This window comes from Tachyglossus aculeatus, chromosome 20, assembly GCF_015852505.1.
Source record: "Tachyglossus aculeatus isolate mTacAcu1 chromosome 20, mTacAcu1.pri, whole genome shotgun sequence".
Classification (NCBI taxonomy): domain Eukaryota; kingdom Metazoa; phylum Chordata; class Mammalia; order Monotremata; family Tachyglossidae; genus Tachyglossus; species Tachyglossus aculeatus.
In genome coordinates this window covers 20,718,841-20,742,420 of record NC_052085.1, presented here as the reverse complement: position 1 = coordinate 20,742,420, position 23,580 = coordinate 20,718,841, and the positions used below count along the sequence as shown (strand labels likewise).

General features: G+C 44.9%; 1 protein-coding gene across 2 annotated transcripts in view; it reads right to left on the bottom strand.

Annotated features, from left to right (window-relative positions):
- Positions 1 to 17,741: 17,741 nt before the first annotated feature.
- Positions 17,742 to 23,580, bottom strand: part of ALKBH8 (alkB homolog 8, tRNA methyltransferase) — a 60,689-nt gene continuing 54,850 nt past the window's right edge. For both annotated transcript variants that reach the window (XM_038761826.1, XM_038761825.1), the window contains exons 12-13: positions 21,146 to 21,295; positions 17,742 to 18,650 (exon numbers count right to left, since the gene is read on the bottom strand). In XM_038761826.1, coding sequence (XP_038617754.1) covers positions 18,090 to 18,650; positions 21,146 to 21,295 — 711 coding nt within the window. In that variant the 3' untranslated portion in view covers positions 17,742 to 18,089. The remainder of the gene's footprint in view (positions 18,651 to 21,145; positions 21,296 to 23,580) is intronic.

Sequence of the window (23,580 nt, the reverse complement as noted above, 5' to 3'; positions counted from 1 at the left end):
CTCATTTTCCAGATGAGGCAACTGAGGCACAGAGAAGTGAAGTGACTTGTCAAAGGTCACACAGCAGATCGAGGATTAGAACCCGGGTCCTTCTGACTCTCAGACCCCTAGGCCTTGCTGATTCACTATTTCTTCACTTCTTATTCCAATGTCAACGGGAGAGAAAAACGAAGAAAGCGAGATTTAAATCAGCCATCAAAGGCAGACCTAGGCTGCCCAGTGACAAATTCAGGGCAACGAAATAGCCAGGTCCCCATTTAAGAGAAGAAGCGTGGCTCAGTGGAAAGAGGCCGGGCTTTGGAGTCAGAGGTCATGGGTTCAAATCCCGACTCCACCACGCGTCTGCTGTGTGACCTTGGGCAAGTGACTTAACTTCTCTGAGCCTCAGTTCCCTCATCTGTAAAATGGGGATTAAGACTGTAAGCCCCACGTGGGACAACTTGATCACCTTGTATCCCCCCCAGCGCTTAGAACAGTGCTCTGCCATAGTAAGCGCTTACCAAATGCCATTATTATTATTATTATTATTAATGAACAAAGTGGAGATCGTAGGCTTCTTCAGGGCATGGATCGTATAATCTACTGTACTCTCCCAAACGCTTAGTTCAGTGCTACATAACCAGTAGGGATCTCAATAAATACCATCGATCGACTGATCGATTGGGAAAATTTAGACTCTGAAACTGGAAATTAAAGGAAAAGTGGGTGTTTTTGTCTGAAGTTCTCAGTTGCCTGCTTAGTTTTGCCAGTTGCATCCTGGCCAGTGTTGCCTAGGTAACCCCCATCAATTGGTCCTCCCCCTTACCTTAAAACACTGTTGATAGCTCGTTTCGGATCTCAGCTTTGGCATCGCTGAACTTGCCAGTTTTAATGGCTGTTATTTCCTCCCCAAGATTCTGAGCAATTTTCTTGTTTCCCCAAAAGGATATAATGAGGGATTTTCTCCCAAAGTCTAAGGGTTTTTTTTTCATTTCAGCAGGAAACTTGGTAGTAATTTTTCTGCCAGTGTTCCTCCCCTGCGGCATCTCCCTTGCCCTTTAGTAGACGTTTTCTACTCTGGAGGCAGAATTTTCCAAGGTTTTTGGAGCAATGTATGAAAAAAATCACACAAAGACAGAAGCAAATCCTCCTCCAGGGCGATTGACTGTTTCTTGGCTATGGGAGAAAACCAAATCAGTCCTCAGAAGCCACACAAAATCTCAGTTAAGCTTAGGAGGAAGTAAGTTTCCTCTGGGCAGCCCGCACAGCTTGTAGCCTCGGCCCACTGTACGTTTTCCCTGTCGTTGTAAAAGTTGCTTCTTAATGCCATTTTTGTTCCAACATCTGTTCAATTTCCTTCCCACCAGGCAGCAGGCTGTCTAGATGTCTGTTCTGTGCTCTTCGCTAATCCTCAGTCATCAGAATGTGACAGGTGTGCTTGCTTTTTCATTTCTCTTCAGAAAAGACCAGTGGTCACTTGTTTATCTAATTACCGAGGACTTTATGGGAGACTCGATTGGATCAGAGTTTTCAAGACCAAACTCTCTCGAGAAATCTTCCAGTGTTGTTCGTTTGACTAAGGGTAACACTCTAAGGAAGGCCAGTTCTGTTGAGAGGATTTGAGAGCTTACTACAGAACCTGAAATGGGGGTTCACTTTAGCTTTGCATCCATTTTCTGTATTGTTTTCCTGGAAGGGGCTCTTAAGAATGGTGGATTTGAGTCAAAGAGGCTGGAGGCGCAGTAAAGACAGCAAAGAGAAAAAAGAAGCAGTATGGTCTGGCGGATAACAGTGCTTTGTACATAGTAAGTGCTTAATAAATGCCATCATCATTATTGTTATTATAGAGCACAGGCCTGGGAGTTAGTAGGTCGTAGAAGGTCATTCTAATCCCAGCTGCGCCACTTGTCTGCTGTGTGACCTTGAGCAAGTCATTTCACTTCTCTGGGCCTCAGTTACCTCTTCTGGAAAATGGAGATTGAGACTGTGAGCCCCACGTGGGGCAGGGACTGGGTCCAACCCGATCTGCTTAGTACAGTGCCTGGCACATAGTAACCATTTAACAAATACCACAATTATTATTATTATCATCATTATTATTATTATTAAAGAGGGATGGAAATATTGGGAAAAATACAGCAGACCTTTACACTATTGTGAAAGAAGGAGGAGGCTTTGTTTGAGCCCTGGTCTGCAGAGTTTCTCCAAGAGAAAGAGTAAATATCTCTCATCCTTTTCAGCCAACTTTTTTATCATATTTATTGAGCACTTACTGTGTGCAGAGCACTGTAGTAAGCTCTTGGAAGAATACAGTCTAACAATAAACAGTTACATTCCCAGTCCGCAATAAGCTTACATTCTAGTCCCGTGAAATGCAGTGAAGAATGGGATCAGACCTTTCTCTGATTCCACCCGTCCATCAATAAACAGTATTATTTATTGAGCACTTACTGTGGGCATTTGAGAGATGGCAACATCGCTTAGTACAGTGTTCCGCACACAGTAAGCACTCAATAAATGTGATTGAATGGATGAATGAATAATAATAATAAATAATGATGACATTTGTTAAGCACTTACTATGTGCTAGACACAGTACTAAGTGCTGGGGTGGAGAGAAGCAAATCGAGTTGGACACGGAACCTGTCCCACGTGGGGCTCAGAGTCTCAATCCCTATTTTACAGATGAGGTAACTGAGGCCCAGAGAAGTAAAGTGACTCGGCCAAGGTCACCCAGAAGACAAGTGGCCGAGCCGGGATTAGAACCCATGACCTTCTGACCGCCAGGCCCATTCATTCATTCATTCAATCGTATTTATTGAGCTCTTACTGTGTGCAGAGCACTGTACTAAGCGCTTGGGAAGTACAAATTGGCAACATGCCCATGCTCTATCCACTACACCATGCTGCTTCTCGCCAACTTGTACTTCCCAAGCGCTTAGTGCAGTGGTCTGCACACAGTAAGCGCACAATAAATATGATTGAATGAATGAATACATACGATTGAATGAACAAATGAATAAATACGAATGAATGAATGAATCATCATCATCAATCGTATTTACTGAGCGCTTACTGTGTGCAGAGCACTGTACTAAGCGCTTGGGAAGTACAAGTTGGTGACATATAGAGACAGTCCCTACCCAACATCATCATCAATCAATCATCAATCGTATTTATTGAGCGCTTACTATGTGCAGAGCACTGTACTAAGCGCTTGGGAAGTACAAATTGGCAACATATAGAGACAGTCCCTACCCAACAGTGGGCTCACAGTCTAAAAGGGGGAGACAGAGAACAAAACCAAACATACAACAAAATAAAATAAATAGGATAGATATGTACAAGTAAAATAAATATAGAGTAATAAATATGTACAATCATATATACATATATACAGGTGCTGTGGGGAAGGGAAGGAGGTAAGATGGGGGGATGGAGAGGGGGACAAGGGAGAGAGGAAGGAAGGGGCTCAGTCTGGGAAGGCCTCCTGGAGGAGGTGAGCTCTCAGCAGTGGGCTCACAGTCTAAAAGGGGGAGAATGAATGAATGATGAATGAATAACCCTCCTCAGAATCACCTCTGAGGACTGTGTCTTCCTCTTCTAGAGTTCAGGCCCCAATCTCTCTCCTTCTCCTCAACTGCTAATTTCCTTCCAGCTCACTTCGGGGTCCTTCGCTCTTCTTTATTCACGTCCGCTTCCATGATTTCAACCATCACCTCCTTGCAGGTGAGTTCCCCAACCGAAGTTGCGCTCTCCCACCTCCTCTTCTACCTTCTCACCTCTTCCCAAGGAAATCGCTCCAGACCAAGGACACAACAGCTGATGTTCCCACCTCACTCCCTTCCCAGCTCCCTCATTCCCGCCCTGCCCTCCAACCACCGGCCACGTGGTTGTGATTAGGTGAAGAGGGGTGGAATCTGTGGCTCGTAGAGGCAATCAATCAATCGTATTTATTGAGCGCTTACTATGTGCAGAGCACTGTACTAAGCGCTTGGGAAGTACAAATTGGCAACACACAGAGACAGTCCCTACCCAACAGTGGGCTCACAGTCTAAAAGTGAGGCAGTTAGAAAGCAGTGTGGTCTAGTGGAAAGGGCATGAGTTTGGGAGTCAAACTCTCCCAGCCCTCCCAACTTTTATGTGCCTCAGTTTCCTGCTCTGTAAAATGGGGATTCATTACCCGTTCCCCCTATTACTTTGACTGTGAGCCCCATGTGGGGCAGGGACTGTGCCCCACCTGATTATCTAGTTTGCTTGACACATAAGAAGCACTTAACAAATGCCACATTTGGCTGTTAAAGGAGGAGCTATTCCAAAGCACGTTGGTTAGACTGGGGGCTCCAAGCAGCATGGCAGAGTGGCTACAGCCCAGGCTTGGGAGTCAGAAGGTCACGGGTTCTTATCCCACCTCCACCGCTTGTCTGCTGTGCGTGCTTGGGTGAGTCACTTCATTCCTCTGTGCCTCCGTTACCTCATCTGTAAAATGGGGATTAAGACTTCGAGCCCCACGAAGGACAGGGACTGTGTTCAACCCGATTGGCTTGTATCCACTCCAGTGCTTAGTACAGTGCCTGGCACATAGTAAATGCTAAACAAATACCAACAGTGGGCTCACAGTCTAGAAGGGGGAGACAGAGAACAAAACCAAACATACTAACAAATAAAATACCACAATTATTATTATTATTCTTTTCATGCCCGGGGTCACCATGTGTTTCGAAGTCATACATTCTCCATATTTGCCTCCTCTCTTCTCAACTGGCCTCTCCCCCACCCCCCGCCACCAACCCTCTGCTCTGCTCAAGCAAACCTATTTTCCCTCCCCTCCCCATGATTGTGATTCATCTCTTCTGAACAGCTCCACTTCATTCATTCATTCAATCGTATTTATTGAGTGCTTACTGTGTGCAGAGCACTGTACTAAGCGCTTGGAAAGTACAATACAGCAATAGAGCTGTAAGCCCACAGCGGGCTTACAGTCTAGAGGGGGGAGACAGGCAACAAAACAAGTTAACAGGCGTCAATATAAATAAATTGAATTATCGATATATACATATATAAATAAGTGTTGGGGGGGGGGGGGAGAGAGCAAAGGGATAGAGTCAAGGTGACGCGGAAGGGAGAGGGAGAGAAATCTCCACTGAAGATCCATCCTTTGGACAAAGCATTCCCAGATGAACTCCTTAACCCAGGGACACAGTCCTCTCTAGCAACTGATAATAATAATAATTGTGGTATTCGTTATTAAGCGTTTACTATATGCCGGGCACTGTACTAAGCACTGGGGTGGATACAAGCAAATTGGGTTGGACACAGTCCCTGACTCACGTGGGGTCTATCCGCTAAGCCATGCCGCTTCTCCACCCTTCGGACTATTCTCAGCTGAACATTCAGATTTCCTCAGATCTCCCATACCTAGAAATATAGAGGAAGATCGAAGCTGTCCCTTTGAAAGCTAGCCTTCTTTAAAGCCACGTTCCAATAAAATACATTCGTCATAATAGGCCACTCTACTTATGGGCTCAGCGGAGAAGTAAAAAACAGCCAAAACACATGGAGACAGAGATCTACGCAGAAATAGGATTTAAATAACTAAGAAATGTCAGTTATGTTTGGCTTTGAAATAAACATCTGAAGAAATGTACTAGCCGAGGAAAGAAGTCAACCTCAATTTATAAACCACGGATCCATATTTTGTTATCTGCACACCATGAGCAAGGTTTAAAATGACTTCAACGATTTCGATAAAACTCCAGACACGGTGGCGTATAAGTTAGCGCGAGTTTGCCAGTGAAGTGTCACACCAATTTATTCCACGGCTTCATCTTATTTTCTTTTAAAATTAGATTTTAATGGGAATATCCTTAACCTCGCTTTCTCGGGATAAACACGCCACCGGGAAAAAATTACTGCTGTACCAAATTGATGTTCATTTTCCAGTGCGTATATAAGGGATTATGAATCTTGCCGCCAAGGTCAGCTTGCCTTGACCTCAGAACGACCACACATCGAACATTATCTGCAACCCTTTATATTTGCGTGCACCCAGGAGAGAGAGTGCCAGAATCCAAAGGCGTTCTGTAAAATGGTGGGAATTTCTCATTTGCATTTCGGACCTCGAAAATCCCTTTAGCGGGGATCGGGCCGAACGAGATCTCCTTTAGCCATTTAGGCCCCTCGATTCAGGGGCACGTCGAAACAACCCGACTTCTCTCCTAGCCGAAACAGAGTAACATAAAGCCCCCAGCTTGGTCTGGGGCATCATGGCTCAATTCAAGTCTTCTCCATCCCTGTGTGTACAAAACCCGTGGCCAAGGTCAGGGAAACAAGATTTCACTTGGGCTGGCATCTAATCCTCCTTGACATTCGAACAACTCTTTCCATCCCCCTGCCATGGCAAACCATCAGGCACCTGGCACCTGTACATATGTTTGTACATATTTATTACTCTATTTATTTATTTTATTTGTACATATCTATTCTATTTATTTTATTTTGCTAGTATGTTTGGTTTTGTTCTCTGTCTCCCCCTTTTAGACTGTGAGCCCACTGTTGGGTAGGGACTGTCTCTATGTGTTGCCAATTTGTACTTCCCAAGCCCTTAGTACAGTGCTCTGCACATAGTAAGCGCTCAATAAATACAATTGATGATGATGATGATGGCTCCTGGCTGGCTGGCCCTTTAATAAGAAGCCTGAGTGTGCTCTGTCACTCACCTTTCCTCTGCAGCCTGATTTTTACTAAAGGGAAAGAATGACGACTAACTGGGTCCCTAAAGACGCAACCTCGGCCCAGCCTGATTTCCTGCGTCCTTAATCTGCTGGGCTACAAGGAAGAATAATGGCTCAGTGGCAAGATCCTGGGCTTGGGAGTCAGAGGCCCTGGGTTCTAATCCCAGCTCCGCCTCTCATCAGCTGTATGACCTTGGGCAAGTCACTTCACTTCTCTGTGCCTCAGTTCCCTCATCTTTGAAATGGGCATTAAGACTGTGAGCCCCATGTGGGACAATCTGATCACCTTGTGTGCTTAGAACAGTGCTTTGCACATAGTAAGTGCTTAATAAATGCCATAAAAAATAATAATAATAACTGTAGCATTTGTTCATTCATTCATTCAATCGTATTTACTAATCAATCAATCAATCAATCGTATTTATTGAGCGCTTACTGTGTGCAGAGCACTGTACTAAGCACTTGGGAAGTACAAGTTGGCAACATGTAGCGACAGTCCCTACCCAACAGCGGGCTCACAGTCTAGAAGGGGGAGACAGAGAACAAAACCAAACATACCAGCAAAATAAAATAAATAGCATAGCATATTTTACAAGTAAAATAAATGGAGTAATAAATATTGAGTGCTTACTGTGTGCAGAGCATTGTACTAAGCGCTTGGGAAGTACAAGTTGGCAACATATAGAGACGGTCCCTACCCAACAGCGGGCTCACAGTTTAGAAATATGTTAAGCACTTACTACGTTCCTGGCACTGTACTAAGTGCTGGAGTAGATACAGGGTAATAGGGTTGGACATAGTCCCTGTTCCAAATTGGGCTCACAGTCTTAATCCCCATTTTACAGTGAGGTAACTGGGGCACAGAGAAGTGAAGTGACTTGCCCAAGGTCACACAACAGACGTAAGCTCGCTGTGAGCAGGGAATATATCTGTTTATCCTGACTCTGCCAATTGTCAGCTGTGTGACCTTGGGCAAGTCACTTAACTTCTCTGGGCCTCAGTTACCTCATCTGTAAAATGGGGATGAAGACTGTGAGCCCCACAAGGGACAACCCGATCACCTTGTATCCTCCCCAGCGCTTAGAACAGTGTTTTGCACATAGTAAGTGCTTAACAAATGCCATTATTATTATTATTATTATTATTATTTTCCCAAACACTTGGTATGGTGCTGGACACACTGCAAGCACTCAATAAATAAGATTGAATAAATGAGTGAATGAACAGGGCAGAGCCAAGATTAAAACCCAGGACCTTCTGACTCCCGGACACACTAAGTCACACGGCGTCCCACTTATTCCTGCCAATTCTCCCGTCACTCCAGTGAGGAGGATTTACAGCTCCAAAGCCTTAGGCTTAGTCTTGTCTGAGGTAGTCTGGCACGAGCTTGACAGAGTCTCAGATGTGCGCTTCCTCTTTCCATCTCTTTTCCTGCCCCTCTCTCACGTCAAACTGAACTAAACCTTGGTTGTTGGGGTAAAGGGGTGCGAGATCGAGCGGTGGAAAAGACAGGGTCCGCCCTAAGGCACTATGGTTCTGACCCAACGGATTTTCCAGTCAACCAAGGGATCTCGGCGTTCCACAAGTAGCATGCAACACACAGCGTCGTGGAGAGAGCACGGGCCTGGGGGTTAGAAGGTCAAGAGTTTTAATCTCAGCTCTGCCACTTGCCTGCTGGGCGACCTTGGGCAAGTCGCTTCACTTCTCTGTGCCTTAGTTACCTCTTCTGTAAAATCGGAATTGGGACTGTGAGCCCCATGTGGAGCAGGGATTGTGTCCAACCTCATTTGCTTGTATCCACCCCGGCGCTTAGTACAGTGCCTGGTACAGAGTAGGTGCTTAACAAATGCCATTATTATTATTATTATTATTAATCAACCAAAGGCATTTAGTGAGCATTTATTGTCTGCAGAGCATTGCACTAAAAACCTGGGAGATTATAACCCGTCAGATTCGGGAGATGCAACCCTTGCCCACAACGAGCTTACAGTCTACGGGGGAGACAGACATTAGTAGAAATAAATAAATGAGAGATATGTACATTATTGTGGGGCTGGGAGGGCGAGGTGAAGAAAAGGAGCAAGTCAGGGTGATGCAGAAGGGAGTGGGAGAAGAGGAAAGGAGGGCTTAGTCAGGGAAGCCCTCTTGGAGGAGATGGGCCTTCAATAAGGCTTTAAAGGGGGCAGAGAGTAATTGCCTGTCGGATTTGAGGAGGGAGGGCATTCCAGGCCAGAGACAGGACGTGGGCCGAGGGTTGGCAGTGAGATGGGAGAGAGCGAAATACAGTGAAAAGGTTACCATTAGAGGAGCCAAGTGTGTGGGACGGGTTGTAGTAAGGTACGGTAATAGGGTACTTTCAGGGCACCAGTAGAGCTTCAAGTCTGTTCCAGAGCCACATCCCTCTAAAAAAATATTTTTTATGGTGTTTGTTCATTCATTCATTCAATCATATTTATCGAGTGCTTACTGTGTGCACAGCACTGTACCGAGCGCTTGGGAAGTACAAATCGACAACATATAGAGACAGTCCCTCCCCAACAACGGACTCACAGTCTAGAAGGGGGAGACAGACAACAAAACGAAACAAGTAGACAGGTGTCAATACCATCAGAGTAGAGTTATAGCTATGTACACATCATTAATAAAATAAATATAGTAAATATGTACAAATAAAATAGAGTAATAAATATGTACAAATATATACAAGTGCTGTGGGGAGGGGAAAGGGGTAGGGCAGAGGGAGGGAGGGGGGCGATGGGGAGAGGAGGAGAAGGAGGAGAGGAAAAGGGGGGCTCAGTCCAGGAAGGCCTCCAAGAGGAGGTGAGCTCCCAGCAGGGCCTGGAGGGAGGAAGAGAGCTAGCTTGGCGGATTTGTGGAGGAAGGGCATTCCAGGCCAGGGGAAGGACGTGGGCCGGGGGTCGAAAGTGGGACAGGCGAGAGCGAGGCACAGTGAGGAGGTTAGTGGCAGAGGAGCGGAGGGTGCGGGCTGGGCTGGAGAAGGACAGAAGGGAGGTGAGGTAGGAGGGGGCGAAGTGATGGACAGCCTTGAAGCCGAGAGTGAGGGGTTTTTGCTTGATTCGAAGGTTGACAGGCAACCACTGGAGATTTTTAAGGAGGGGAGTGACACGCCCCGAGCGTTTCTGTACAAAGATAATCAAGGCAGCAGAGTGAAGTATAGACTGAAGTGGGAAGAGACAGGAGGATGGGAGATCAAAAAGGAGGCTGATGCAGTCATCCAGTAGGGATATGATGAGAGATTGAACCAGCAAGGCAGTGGTCTGGATGGAGAGGAAGGGGCGGATCGTGGCGATGTGGTGGAGGTGAGACCGGCAGGTTTTGGTGACAGATTGGATGTATGAGGTAGACGTAAGCTATTTAGGCAAACTGCTAGACTCTGCCTGATCTACTGCTGAAGAATGATACCACTGCTACAGCTGATCCCATCCCATTGTGATATTCTAGTTTTTACTTGTAATCTCATAAAAATAATAATAATAATTGCAGTATTTGTTCATCGCTTCCTATACATACCCAGCATTGTACTTAGTGGTGGGGTAGATAGAAGATAATCAGGTCTCAGTCTAATAATAAAATAATAATAATAATGGTATTTGTTAAGTACTTACTATGTGCCAGGCACTGTTCTAAGCGCTGGGGAGATACAAAGTAATCATGTTGTCCCACATGGGGCTCACAGTCTTAATCCCCATTTTACAGATGAGGCAACTGAGGCACAGAGAAGCTAAGTGACTTGCCCAAAGTCACACAGCTGATACGTGGCAGAGCTGGGATTAGAACCCATGACCTCTGACTTCCAAGCCTGTGCTCTTTCCACTAAGCCACGCTGCTTCTCAGTCTAAGTAGGAGGGAGGGCAGGTTTTGACTTCCCATTTTGCAGATGGGAGAACAGAGGCACAGAGAAGTGAAGGGACTTGCCCAAGGTCACACAGCACTTACTTGGCAGAGCCAGAATTAGAACCCAAGCTACTCCAACTCCCAGGCTATGATAAGATTCCTAAAGACAGAGATCGTATCTACTATGATACTCTCCTAAGTGGTTAGTACAGTACTTTGCACAGAATAAGTACTCAGTAAATACCATTGATTGATTGAATGATAGTCCTTCAGTCAATCAATCCATCAACGATATTATTAATGGAGTAGTTACTATGTGCAGAGCACCGTGCTAACAGCTTGGGAAACTACAATACAATGGAGTCGAAGCCCTTCATTGAATTTTCACTTGATTCAATGATGGAAAGTCTAAAAAATAGAACTTCTAACACCTTGATCATTCTTTGCTATACTTCTCCTTTTACTTTTCACTTTTCTGCGGGGCCAGATGGTTTAAGTGGCTTTAATGCCAAAGGATTTTCAAACGAATTATCTTCGGTCTTAAGGTTAAAACAAAATCCCAAGTAAATGGCTTCTGCTGTGAGGCTTAACTGTGTTCCAGAAGCTCTTGCCTTCTGACAGTCAGTCTCTTAGTTTTCCTGCTGATGTCTGTGTTGACCCTACCATATGGATGGTTTTACCTAGGACGACTGTGTCATTTTCTTTTTCACTGTATTTGTTAAGCGACCACTATGTCCCAGTCATTCTGTGTGGTCCAGGGAGTAGAGCACAGGCCTGGGAGTTAGAAGGACCTGGGTTCTAATTCCAGCTCTGCTTCTGGTCTGCTGTGTGACCTCAGGAAAGTCACTTCACTTCTCTTTGCCTCAGTTCCCTCATCTGTAAAATGGGGATTGAGGCTGTGAGTCCTGTGTGGGATAGGGATCGTGTCCAACCCGATTATGTAGTAGCTTGGAACAGTGCTTGACACATAGTAAACACTTACCAAATACCATTATTTTTCGTGTGTACTAAGCACTTGGGTAGATAAAATCTACCCCACATGGAGCTCCTTTTCTTACCTTTCCAGACTTCTGTAAGAAACCTCCAAGAAGGATTTTAGTGTTTCACGATCAAACATCCCCAGAGATGGGCATTCATTTTAATCGTACAAGTACTGTACAGAACCCAATAGAAGTCTTACTTACAATATTTGTTCGGTTATTGCTAAATCCATCAGGGCTCCCCTAAAATAGGATGAGTCACCTGTGACGGCCCATTACCTCATTTCTGTTTCTCAGGAGCGGTAAATATTATAAAGTGTTTTGAGCAGGAATAGTACTAACTGGGCTTCCTCTTTCTTCTCTGCCACCTAACTTTTTAAAAATGGATTTTCCCTGAGTGCCCTAGAAAAAAAAAATCTTGTTATCCTTTGTACTTTAATCTCATAATTCCTAGTTTCCATGTTTATCAAGAGAAGCATCATGGCCTAGTGGATAGATCAGGGGCTTGTGAGTCAGAAGGACCTAGGATCTAATCCTGGCTCGGCCTCTTGTCTGCTGTGTGATCTCGGGCAAGTCACATCATGTCTCTGGGCCTCAGTTACCTCACCTGTGAAATGAGGATTGAGGCTGTGAGCCCTATGTGGGACAGGGACTGCATCCAATCCTACTTGCTTATATCCACCCCAGTGCTTAGTACAGTGCCTGGCACAAAGTCAGCACTTAACAAACACCACAATTATTATTATTATTACTATCCTCATTTTGTCTTTATGTCTTGTGCTCTAATTTTCCTAATTCTGCTCCATATTTTGAATATTTGCAGGGAACATTTTCATGTATTATTTGGTCCTTGAAGAATGCATATGTTTATTGCTCGAAGCAATCCATGGACAGATTAATGAGATGTTTAAAGACGCAAAATATTAATTGTATTTTAAAAGGTATTTCCACTAAAATACGGGAAGCACACCATTTCACCACCCTGGGTCGAATTAGTTCGAGCAAATGCTCAATTGCAACATTCCCAGAATTGAGCCCTGAAGGGCAACCATAGTTTTCGACTGTGAGCCCACTGTTGGGTAGCGACTGTCTCTATATGTTGCCAACTTGTACTTCCCAAGCGCTTAGTACAGTGCTCTGCACACAGTAAGCGCTCAATAAATACGATTGATTGATTGATTGATTGATTAGAGGGCGGGAGGGAGAGGAAGAACCAGCCAGAGACACATGAGAAGGATTGCCAGGAGAGGTAGGAGGAGAACTAGGAGAGAACAGTCAGCAACAGCAAGGGTAGATAGTATTTCCATGAAAAAGGAGATTCTAGACTTTAAGCTCACTGTGGGCAGGGAATGTGTGTTTATTGTTTTACTGTACGTTCCCAAGCGCTTACAGTCCTCTTCACACAGTAAGTACTCAAAAAATTGACTGATTGAATGAATGAATGTAGTGCTCTGCCCACAGTAAGCACTCAATAAATACGGCTGAATTGAATGAATGAATGAACTTTTATTAAAACAGGGGTAAAGGTATTTGTGGTTTAAAAGAGAGCTTTTGTTTCATGGGGTAACAAACAGATGGGTGGCAATAGTTTTGACCTTGATTTGTACGGAGCCCAAATTCTGCACCGGCCCCCGGCACTGCTCAATCACTACACCGCTCTGAACATCTGAACTCGGAAGTTAAGCAGGGTCAGGCCTCGTTAGTCCTATGGGTTTTTTTTTTATTTTTTTTTATGGCATTTATTAAGCGCTTACTATGTGCAAAGCACTGTTCTAAGCGCTGGAGGGATACAAGGTGATCAGGTTGTCCCACGCGGGGCTCACAGTCTTAATCCCCATTTTACAGATGAGGTAACTGAGGCTCAGAGAAGTGAAGTGACTTGCCCAAGGTCACACAGCAGGCATGTGGCGGAGCCGGGATTCGAACTCACGACCTCTGACTCCAAAGCCCGTGCTCTTTCCACTGAGCCACGCTGCTTCTCTATGGTGGGAACATCGGGTGCTCTCAACTTTTAAGAAAAGCTGCATGGCCTAGTGGATAAAGCAAGGGCCTGGGAATCAGAAGTACCTGGGTTCTAATCTCGACTCTGCCGTTTGTCTGCTGTGTGACCTTGAGCAAGTCACTTCACTTCTCAGAGAAGCAGCGTGGTTCAGTGGAAAGAGCACGGGCTTGGGAGTCAGAGGTCATGGGTTCTAATCCCGGCTCCGCCACTTAGCCGCTGTGGGACTTTGGGCAAGTCGTTTAACTTCTCTGTGCCTCAGTTACCTCATCTGGAAAGTGGGGATTAAGACCGAGCCCCATGTGGGACAACCTGATTACCTTGTATCTCCCCCGGCACTTGGCACATAGTAAGTGCTTAACAAATACCAAAATTATTATTATTATTATTCTCTGGGCCTCAATTACCTCATCTGGAAAATAGGGATTAAGACTGTGAATCCCACGTTAACATGGGGCTCAAAATCCTCCTTCAAAGCCTTATTGAAGGCACATCTCCTCCAAGAGGCCTTCCCTGACTACCTTTCCTCTTCTCCCACTCACTTCTGCATCGCCCTGACTTGCTCCCTTTATTCATCCCTCCTCCCAGCCCCACAGCACTTGTAAATATATCTGTAATTTATTTTATATTAATGCCTGTCTCCCTTTCTAGACTGTGAGCTCGTTTCGGGCAGGGAACGTCTATTATACGTGTGGCTCAATGGAAAAAGCACGGGCTGGGGAGCCAGGGATCGTGGGTTCTAATCCCAGCTCCGCCAATTGTCAAGCTGTGTGACCTTGGGCAAGTCACTTAACTTTTCTGGGCCTCAGTTCCCTCATCTGTAAAATGGGGATGGAGTCTGTGAGCCCCACGTGGGATAACTGATTACCTTGCATCTACCCCAGTGCTTAGAACAGTGCTTGGCACATAGTAAGTGCTTATCAATTATCAACATTATTATGATTATCTCCCGAGCACTTAGTACAGTGCTCTGCACAGAGGAAGCACTCAAATACAATTGACTGACTGACATAGATCGTGCCCAACCTGAGCAGCCTGTATCTATCTCAGCATTTAGTACAGTGCCTCGCACATAACAAGCGCTTGGCAAATGCCATCATAAATCAGTCATCAATGGTATTTATTGAGCACTTGCTGGGTGCAGAGCACTGCACTAAACACTTGGAATCATCTCAAGGACCACCAAGCTTAGAGTACAGTTGGCATGGAGTCCTGAGGTAGAAGAGCTCATTGTGGGCAGGAAATATGTCTGTTTATCGCTATATGATTGAATAAATGAATGAATGGATAATATCTATCTAGTCCAGGCTCGGGGCAGATGGGCATTTTACAGAACAGTAAATTCAGAGTGGAATTAACCTTTACTTCAGTTAAAAACAATTTAATAGACCCTCACAAATATGGCATCGGGATTTGGGCCTGAAAGGCCAAGTCGAGAAAATTCATGCTTTTAAGAAATGCCGCCTGAGATCTGAGTCAGAGTGACTCAGTGCCCCATTAAAGTGGGAAAGTGAAACGTTTTCCATCTCTTCTGAGTCACCGAGACACCTCAGGCCACACAGGCCCCCATGTCCAAATCATCTTGGAAGCCTCAATTCATCATCCAACTTGTACTTCCCAAGCGCTTAGTACAGTGCTCTGCACACAGTAAGCGCTCAATAAATACGATTGATGATGATGATGATCACTAAACCAGTTAGCGTTCATCCGCAGCTTCATTAAATGTCCCGCTCTGCTCTGAACCGAATAATTCTTTACGCGATGCCAGAGGACTGGGAAGGTGGTGACTTGCTTTTTAACAGCTGGAGGACTGGAATTCTTTTTTGGGGGGTTTATAAATTATCAGTGTTACCTTAGCGATCACTAGGTTAGTGATCACAGACTGAGATCTCCATGGGATATATTTATTCTATTTATTTCATTTGGTTTATATGTTTTGTTTCGTTGTCTGTCTGTTGTCTGTCTCCCCCTTCTAGACTGTGAGCCCGCTGTTGGGTAGGGACCGTCTCTATATGTTGCCAACTTGTACTTCCCGAGCGCTTAGTACAGTGCTCTGCACACAGTAAGCGCTCAATAAATATGATTGAATGAATGAAAAAAAGAAGCAGCGTGGCTTAATGGAAAGAGCCCGGGCTTTGGAGTCAGAGGATGTGAGTTCTAATGCTGACTCCGCCACTTGTCAGTTGTGTGACTTTGGGCAAGGCACTTCACTTCTCTGTGACTCAGTGACCTCATCTGTAAAATGGGGATTGAGACTGTGAGCCCCATGTGGGACAAGGGACTTTGTCCAACTTGATTACCTTGTTATCTACACCAGGGCTTAGAACAGAGCTTTGCACATAGTAAGCACCTACCAAATTCCATTATTATTATTATGGTTGTTATTCCTATAATGTTCTGACCTTCCAGCAGGTGACTGGTGGGAAACTTTAATTACCGCTCAGCTGAAAAAAAAATCAGCCATCCACCTTGGATAGGTTTGAAAATGACTCAACTGAAGGTACACATTCTGTAAGTTAATGCTAATAAGAACTTCTTTAAGCAAAATAACCGCTTGGTACTTGAGCAAAGATTTCTTTAATTAGCTCATTAGTAATAATCATACTAGAAATTGTCATTATGAAGCTCCCTCTGAGCAAAATGCAAATCAATCCATCAATGGTATGTTTTGAGACCTTACTGTGTGAAGAGTCCTGTAATAAACGCTTGGAAAAGTACAATGGAGTGGAGTTGGCAGACACAATCCATGCCCACAGGAGCGGGGGCGAGTAATAAATTTTAAATGAGGGAAAAAGTAGAGTATAGGATATGTTCATAAATGCTGTGGACCTGGGGTGAGCAGCAGAGTACTGGCTCAGTGGAAAGAGCATGGGCTTTGGAGTCAGAGGTCATGGGTTCAAATCCCAGCTCCTTCAGCTGTGTGACTTTGGGCAACTCACTTAACTTCTCTGTGCTTCAGTTACCTCATCTGTAAAATGGGGATTAAAACTGTGAGCCCCCTGTGGGACAACCTGATCACCTTGTAACCTCCCCAGCGCTTAGAACAGTGCTTTGCACATAACAAATACCATCATTATTATTACTATTATTAAAAAGCACACAAGCCAAGTGCGTAGTCAATGTTTGACACATAATAAATGCTTAACAAACACAATAATAATAGCAATAATAACGAGGAGGATGGTGAGAGTAACAGATGAGGAAAGTAAGTGCTGAAGTGTTATGTGACTTGCCAATGGTCACACAGCAGATCAGTGGCAGACTAATAATAACTGTATGTGGGGAAGGAGTGTGACTTAGAGGATACAGCACGGGGCCTAGGCGTCAGAAGGACCTGGGTTCTAATTCTGTCTCTGCCACATGTCTGCTGTGTGACCTTGGGCAAGTCACTTCACTTCTCTGGGCCTCAGTTACCTCATCTGTAAAATGGGGATTAAGAGCGTGAGCATGAGGACAAGAATTGTGTCCAACCTGCTTAACTTGTATCTACCCCACTTCTCACTTAACTCTCTCTTAGGGACCCAAGCTTTTTCTGGGGCACTCACAAGCCACCCTCTTTTCTCTTCCCATCATTTGGGAAGAGAAAAGAGAAAAGTCCATTTGCCTATTTGCCTTTTTCAGGCCCCGGGGCTCTCCTGGGTGAACTTCACTGTCAAGGGTCTCTTCTTCGCATATGAAAGACAGCTACATATATTTGATGTAGATATTTAAGTGTTCACTTCCATTCCTGAAACCTTTGGGCAAAGTTGAGACTCACAGTAATAACTGGGGTATTTGTTAAGCACTTAATATGTGCCAGGCACTGTACTAAGAGCTGCAGTGGATACGAGCAAATCGGGTTGGACACAGTCCCTGTCCCACATTGGGCTCACAGTCTCAATCCCCATTTTACAGATGAGGGAACTGAGGCCCAAAGAAGTGGCTTGCCTGAGGTCACACAGCAATCAAGAGGCAGAAACAGGATTAGAACCCACGTTCTCCTGACTCCCAGCCCATGCTCTATCCATCACGCCATGCTGCTTCTCTAATAGGCACAACTGCAAAGAGGGGCGAGGAGTGGGACAAAATTTCCTGTTGACAGGAAACTGTTCCTTAATCAACAGGATTCTGTGGTAGGTTCTAAAAATGCAACAAAAATTCTCCGAATACCAGATTTTTCAGTGAAAATAATACCGAGACACTCGAGATGCAGACTTGAACATTTTAGAAACATTTTTTATAAAATACTGTAAAAGAATTAGATCCCGCATGAGTAGTCCTGGTATCTTTAAATTATATAGAACATTCCAGGAAACCTCACAGCGCTCACTCATCCTCCCCAAACGAGGAAAAAATAGATGAGGAACCAGTGGCCCAGACACATTAAGACAATGGCCGATGACAGGATCAAGATCAGGATCAGTTTCCACATCTGCCTCCTCATCCTTCCAGAATTCTCTGCTTGAGACTCCTCTCCCAAGGCTACATTTTTCCCTCAGACTACCCCCCAGGGAACCCAGGCAATCCGCTCTCCCCGAAGCCACACGATCCCAAATGAGGGATTCAGAGCTTGGTGAAAATCACGCACCAGTTTCCCTGATCATAATAGCTTTGCTCGATACGTACGTTGCTCAACGTCCTGCAGGCCCTTTCCAACTCCCCCTCACAGAACACGTGATAGTAGCGATGGAAGACAGGGTCGGCACCGGAACGGCCGGCGGGATCCGAGACGGGCTTCGACGCCTCGGCGCATTTGCCGCTCTTGCTGTCCCCTTTAAGATGCCAGGGGACCAGTAAATCTTGAGAATGAAAGCAAGTTCTGTTAGTGTGAACTGGCAGCTTGGAATGAATTGCTCTGTCGGCATCACGGGCCTCGTCCTTACAGTCATTAGCAGGTGGGATGGAACAGAGCGCCTCTGGCCTGCTGCTATCAGGCATCTTTTCACTGAGAAGCTCCGCCTCACCGTTGCTCTGTTCTTCCTTCCCCTCGCGATTTCGGTTCCCTCTAAGATACTTGGACTTCTGCTTGTTGTATTCTTGCTCCATTGCCCAGACGTAAACCAGGGCCTTTCCTTCAGGCCTGAGGAGGCGGGCTAATTCGCGGAGGGTCGCCAGTCTCCGCTCCTGATAAGGAACACATCGTCATTTCGAAATCCACTGACAAGACGCGGACTGAACGGTCAGTCCATCGTAGTTACTGAGTGCTTATGTATGTGCAGCACTGTACTAAACACTTGGGAGAGTACAATATAACAATGAGCAGATACATTCCCCGCCCGCAATGAGTTTAGGGTCTACGAAAACGTCCCCGGTACTGACTCGATGCCCACAATCAAAACTGGTTGGGAAATATGATTTGAATGGAGAGAAAACGGAAATGCTCCTACTCTCCACTTAATCTTATTTTAGAGTAGCTAATCCTACTCTTAGCTCCTACTCCTAATCCCCGCTCTGCCACCTGACTGTTGTGTGACTTTGGGCAAGGCGCTTCACTTCTCGGTGCCTCAGTGACCTCATCTGCAAAATGGGGATGAAGGCTGTGAGCCCCATGTGGGACAGGGACGGTGTCCAACCAGATTTGTTTGTATCTAACTCAGCGCTTTAGTACAGTGCCTTGCACATGGTAAGTGCTTAACAAATGCCATTGTTATTATCATTATTAGCTTGAAAAACAAAACAACACCAAAAAACCAGAGTTGAAAATATGGGTGAAAATTGGAAATCCTACAGGAGGCTTCTTTCCTGACCTCAATCCACACTGGCTGGCTCATTTCCACCTCATCACCAGGTGCTTCTCAAGGCCTTCGGGGCCCCAGTATTACATACTAATAATAACAATGATTATGGTATTTGTTAAGCACTTACTATGTGCCAAGCACTGTACTAAGTGTTGTGGTGGATACAAGCAAATCGGGTTGGACACAGTCCTTGTCCCACATGGGGCTCACAGTCTCAATTTCCATTTTACAGATGAGGTAATCTGTAACTGAGGCCCAGAGAAGTGAAGTGACTTGCCCAAGGTCACACAGCAGACAAGTGGCAGAGCCGGGATTAGAACCCATAACCTTTTGACTCCCAGGCCCAATCATCTAAGCTCCTTGTGGACAGGAAACATGTCTACCAGCTCTGCTGGACTGGACTCTCTCAAGTCCTTAGTTCAGTGTTCGTTTCTTTCTTTTTTAATGTTATTTATTAAGTGCTTGCTACGTGCCAGGCACTGGGGTTGACACAAGATAATCAGGATGGGCACAGTCTCTGTTCCACAGGGCTCACAGTCTTAATCCCCATTTTACAGGTGAGGGAACTGAGGCCCAGAGAAGTGAAATGACATGCCCAAGGTCACACAGCAGACCTTGGCGGAGCCGGGACTAGAACCCAGGTCCTTCTGACTTCCAGTATCATGCTCTACTGACTAGGCCACATTCTGCACACAGTAAGCACTTGATAAATATCCAACTGATTGACTGATTATGAAAAGATGAGCTAAGGAAGGGCCCTTATTATGGGAATGATCTTGCGAGTCGGAAAGATGGATTTTGTCACGGGATAGGAATATTTGTTGAGAAGAAAGAAAGGTACATTTCCAGTATTGCATGTGACCTACAAATAAATTCTTGGTCCCTGTATTATCAAATCATGATCAACTCTACCCCAAGACAAACCCACCACAGCAAAATGCTCAGCAGAATCCTATTTATACACTTCCAAATGTCTCAGTCAGTGTCCCGCACATAGTAGATGCTCAATGAATGTTGCCACTGCTGTTGGTCTGCACATAGTAAGCACTCAGTAAATACCACTGATTGATAGACTGATAATAAATAATGAAAGCTCTGTGAGCCCATGAAATATGCATAAAGAATGACAGAGTGGCATTTTAGGCTTGGTAACTTATCGAGAAGAGTCTGTATGATGAAGAAAGGCTGATCGTGACTCCTTAGTAGGGTGTAGTACATATGGAATTGAGTGAGGAGAATGAATTTCAATAGAACCCAAGGAACATATAACATATAACACAGCACCTGTATATACGTATATATGTTTGTACATATTTTTTACTCTATTTATTTATTTATTTATTTTATTTGTACATATCTATTCTATTTATTTTATTTTGTTAGTATGTTTGGTTTTGTTCTCTGTCTCCCCCTTTTAGACTGTGAGCCCACTGTTGGGTAGGGACTGTCTCTATATGCTGCCAATTTGTACTTCCCAAGTACTTAGTACAGTGCTCTGCACATAGTAAGCGCTCAATAAATACGATTGATTGATTGATTGATTGATTGATATAACACCAGAAAGCTCTGCTAACTGGAAGGCTGGATAACCCTCATATATGTACGGCTGATTTTCCCGGTCCTGGTGACAAAGAAAATAGAAATAATGCCATCGATGACAACGGGATGTGGGGAGAAAAAGCGGGAATATAAAAGAATGGAAAATGAAGAAAAAAAGGTGTTCTCCTTCCAATATCTCTGAATTTTTTATTACCCTTCTCTCTTTTCTCCTTTGCTGGCCTTCGTGTTTTTCTTTTCTTTCCTCTTCCCTCTCAAGTGAGCGACCCGATTAAGGTAGTGAGTTTGACAATCAACACTGAGAGAGAGAAAAAAGTCACTTACCGCTGTTGAAAAATGGTGGATGACGGCAATGGAGATACAAGCATCACATGCCCCGCTTCTAATTGGAACAGCCAACGCATCACAGACGAAAGCCTGGAATTGTTTCTCTCCACAGATCTCTAGAAGGTTTTGGCTACGATCACAACCAATCTGTGAGAGAGAGAGAAAGTTGTATTAAATGTTGCGTTCTCATCCAGAAATAACAGAAACCAAGACCAGTCAATCTTCCGTCACTGTCGGCGACTCTTCCTGAAAATTGACCAATCCCCGGCCATTTTGATGACTTTCCATTAAATCCTTTCCCATTAACATGTTAAGTTGAAGTCAAGTTGAACCCCTCTACCAGATCATTTTCTCAATCAATGGTATTTATTGAGTGCTTATTGTGTGTGGAGAACTGTGCTAAGCACTTGCGCGAGTGCTATACTAATAATAATAATAATGTTGGTATTTGTTAAGCGCTTACTATGTGCAAAGCACTGTTCTAAACGCTGGGGTACATACAAGGTAATCAGATTGTCCCACGAGGGGCTCACAGTTTTCATCCCCATTTTACAGATGAGGGAACTGAGGCCCAGGGAAGTGAAGTGACTTGCCCAAAGTCACACAGCTGGCAAGTGGCGGAGCCGGGATTTGAACCCACGGCCTCTGACTCCAAAGCCCGGGCTCTTTCCACCGAGCCACGCTGGCAGGCACGTTCCCTGCCCACAACGAGCTTACAGTCTAGAGCGCGGTACTTGTTAAGCGCTTACTATTTGCCGAGCACTGAACAAGCTCTAGGGCAGATACAGGATAATTAGGTTCCACATGGGGTTCACAGTCTAAGTGGGATGGAGAACAGGTATTCAATCCCCATTCTGCAGATGAGGGAACTGAGGCACAGAGAAGAACAGCGATTTTCCCAAAGTCACACAGCCGTTGGAGGTGGCATTACAACCCAGGTCCTCTGTCTCCCAGGCCCACGCTTTTTCTCCTTGGCCATGCTGTTTCTCAATCTAAGGTCACTCCATTTTTTCTGACCACCTACCAAGATGGTCTGCCTATTGTTACTGCTATTTCCCAGCTGTCCACAGCTACGCAAGGTAGTCTGATCATCATCATCATCAATCGTATTTATTGAGCGCTTACTATGTGCAGAGCACTGTACTAAGCACTTGGGAAGTACAACTTGGCAACATATAGAGACAGTCCCTACCCAACAGTGGGCTCACAGTCTAAAAGGGGGAGACAGAGAACAAAACCAAACAGACTAACAAAATAAAATAAATAGAATAGATATGTATAAATAAATTAAATAAATAAATAAATAGAGTAAAAAAATATGTAGAAACATATATACATATATACAGGTGCTGTGGGGAAGGGAGGGAGGTAAGATGGGGGGATGGAGAGGGGGAAGAGGGGGAGAGGAAGGAAGGGGCTCAGTCTGGGAAGGCCTCCTGGAGGAGGTGAGCTCTCAGCAGGGCCTTGAAGGGAGGAAGAGAGCTAGCTTGGCGGATGGGCGCTTCATTGTATCTTTACACCATTTCTTCCATCTATCCACCCAGTTCAACTTACTGTTTTGGCAAACTGCTGCCGCCTTCCATTCTCAGGACAGATATGCCTCAATCAGCAAAGGCATTACACAATACGCAATACTCTAATGGTTTCAAGGAAATTTCTGAACCCTGACTGGCATGATGGTCTACCAGTGGGATCAATGTGAACTCTGAGAAGGAGCATGGCACAGTGGACAAAGCCTGGGCCCGGGAATCAGATGGTTATGGGCTCTAATCCTAAATCCGCCGCTTCTCTGCTGGGTGGTCTTGGGCAAGTCACTTCTCTTCGCCTCAGTTACCTCATCTGTAAAATGGGGATTGAGAGGGTGAGCTCCTGTCCAACCCGATTTACTTGTATCCATCCCAGTGATTTACTTGTATCCATCCCCTCCCTTCCTCTCCCCCCGTCCCCCTCTCCACCCCCCCATCTTACCTCCTTCCCTTCCCCACAGCATCTGTTTATATGTATATATGTTCGTACATATTTATTACTCTATTTATTTATTTCTTTTACTTGTACATATCTATTCTATTTATTTTATTTTGTTAGTATGTTTGGTTTTGTTCTCTGTCTCCCCCTTTTAGACTGTGAGACCACTGTTGGGTAGGGACTGTCTCTATATGTTGCCAACTTGTACTTCCCAAGCACTTAGTACAGTGCTCTGCACACAGTAAGTGCTCAATAAATATGATTGATTGATTGTTTAGTACAGTGCCTAGTACATAGGAAGCGCTTAACAAATACCGGAATTATTATTATTATAAAGCCCACCTCTAGCCAAAGAGAAGTTGGACATGATGACACTATTGGACATCAGTAATTTGATATGAAGCTCGATTCTATGTGGCTACACATTTTCTTTCTCGGATGCCCGAAGGACACCCTGAGATTCTTGG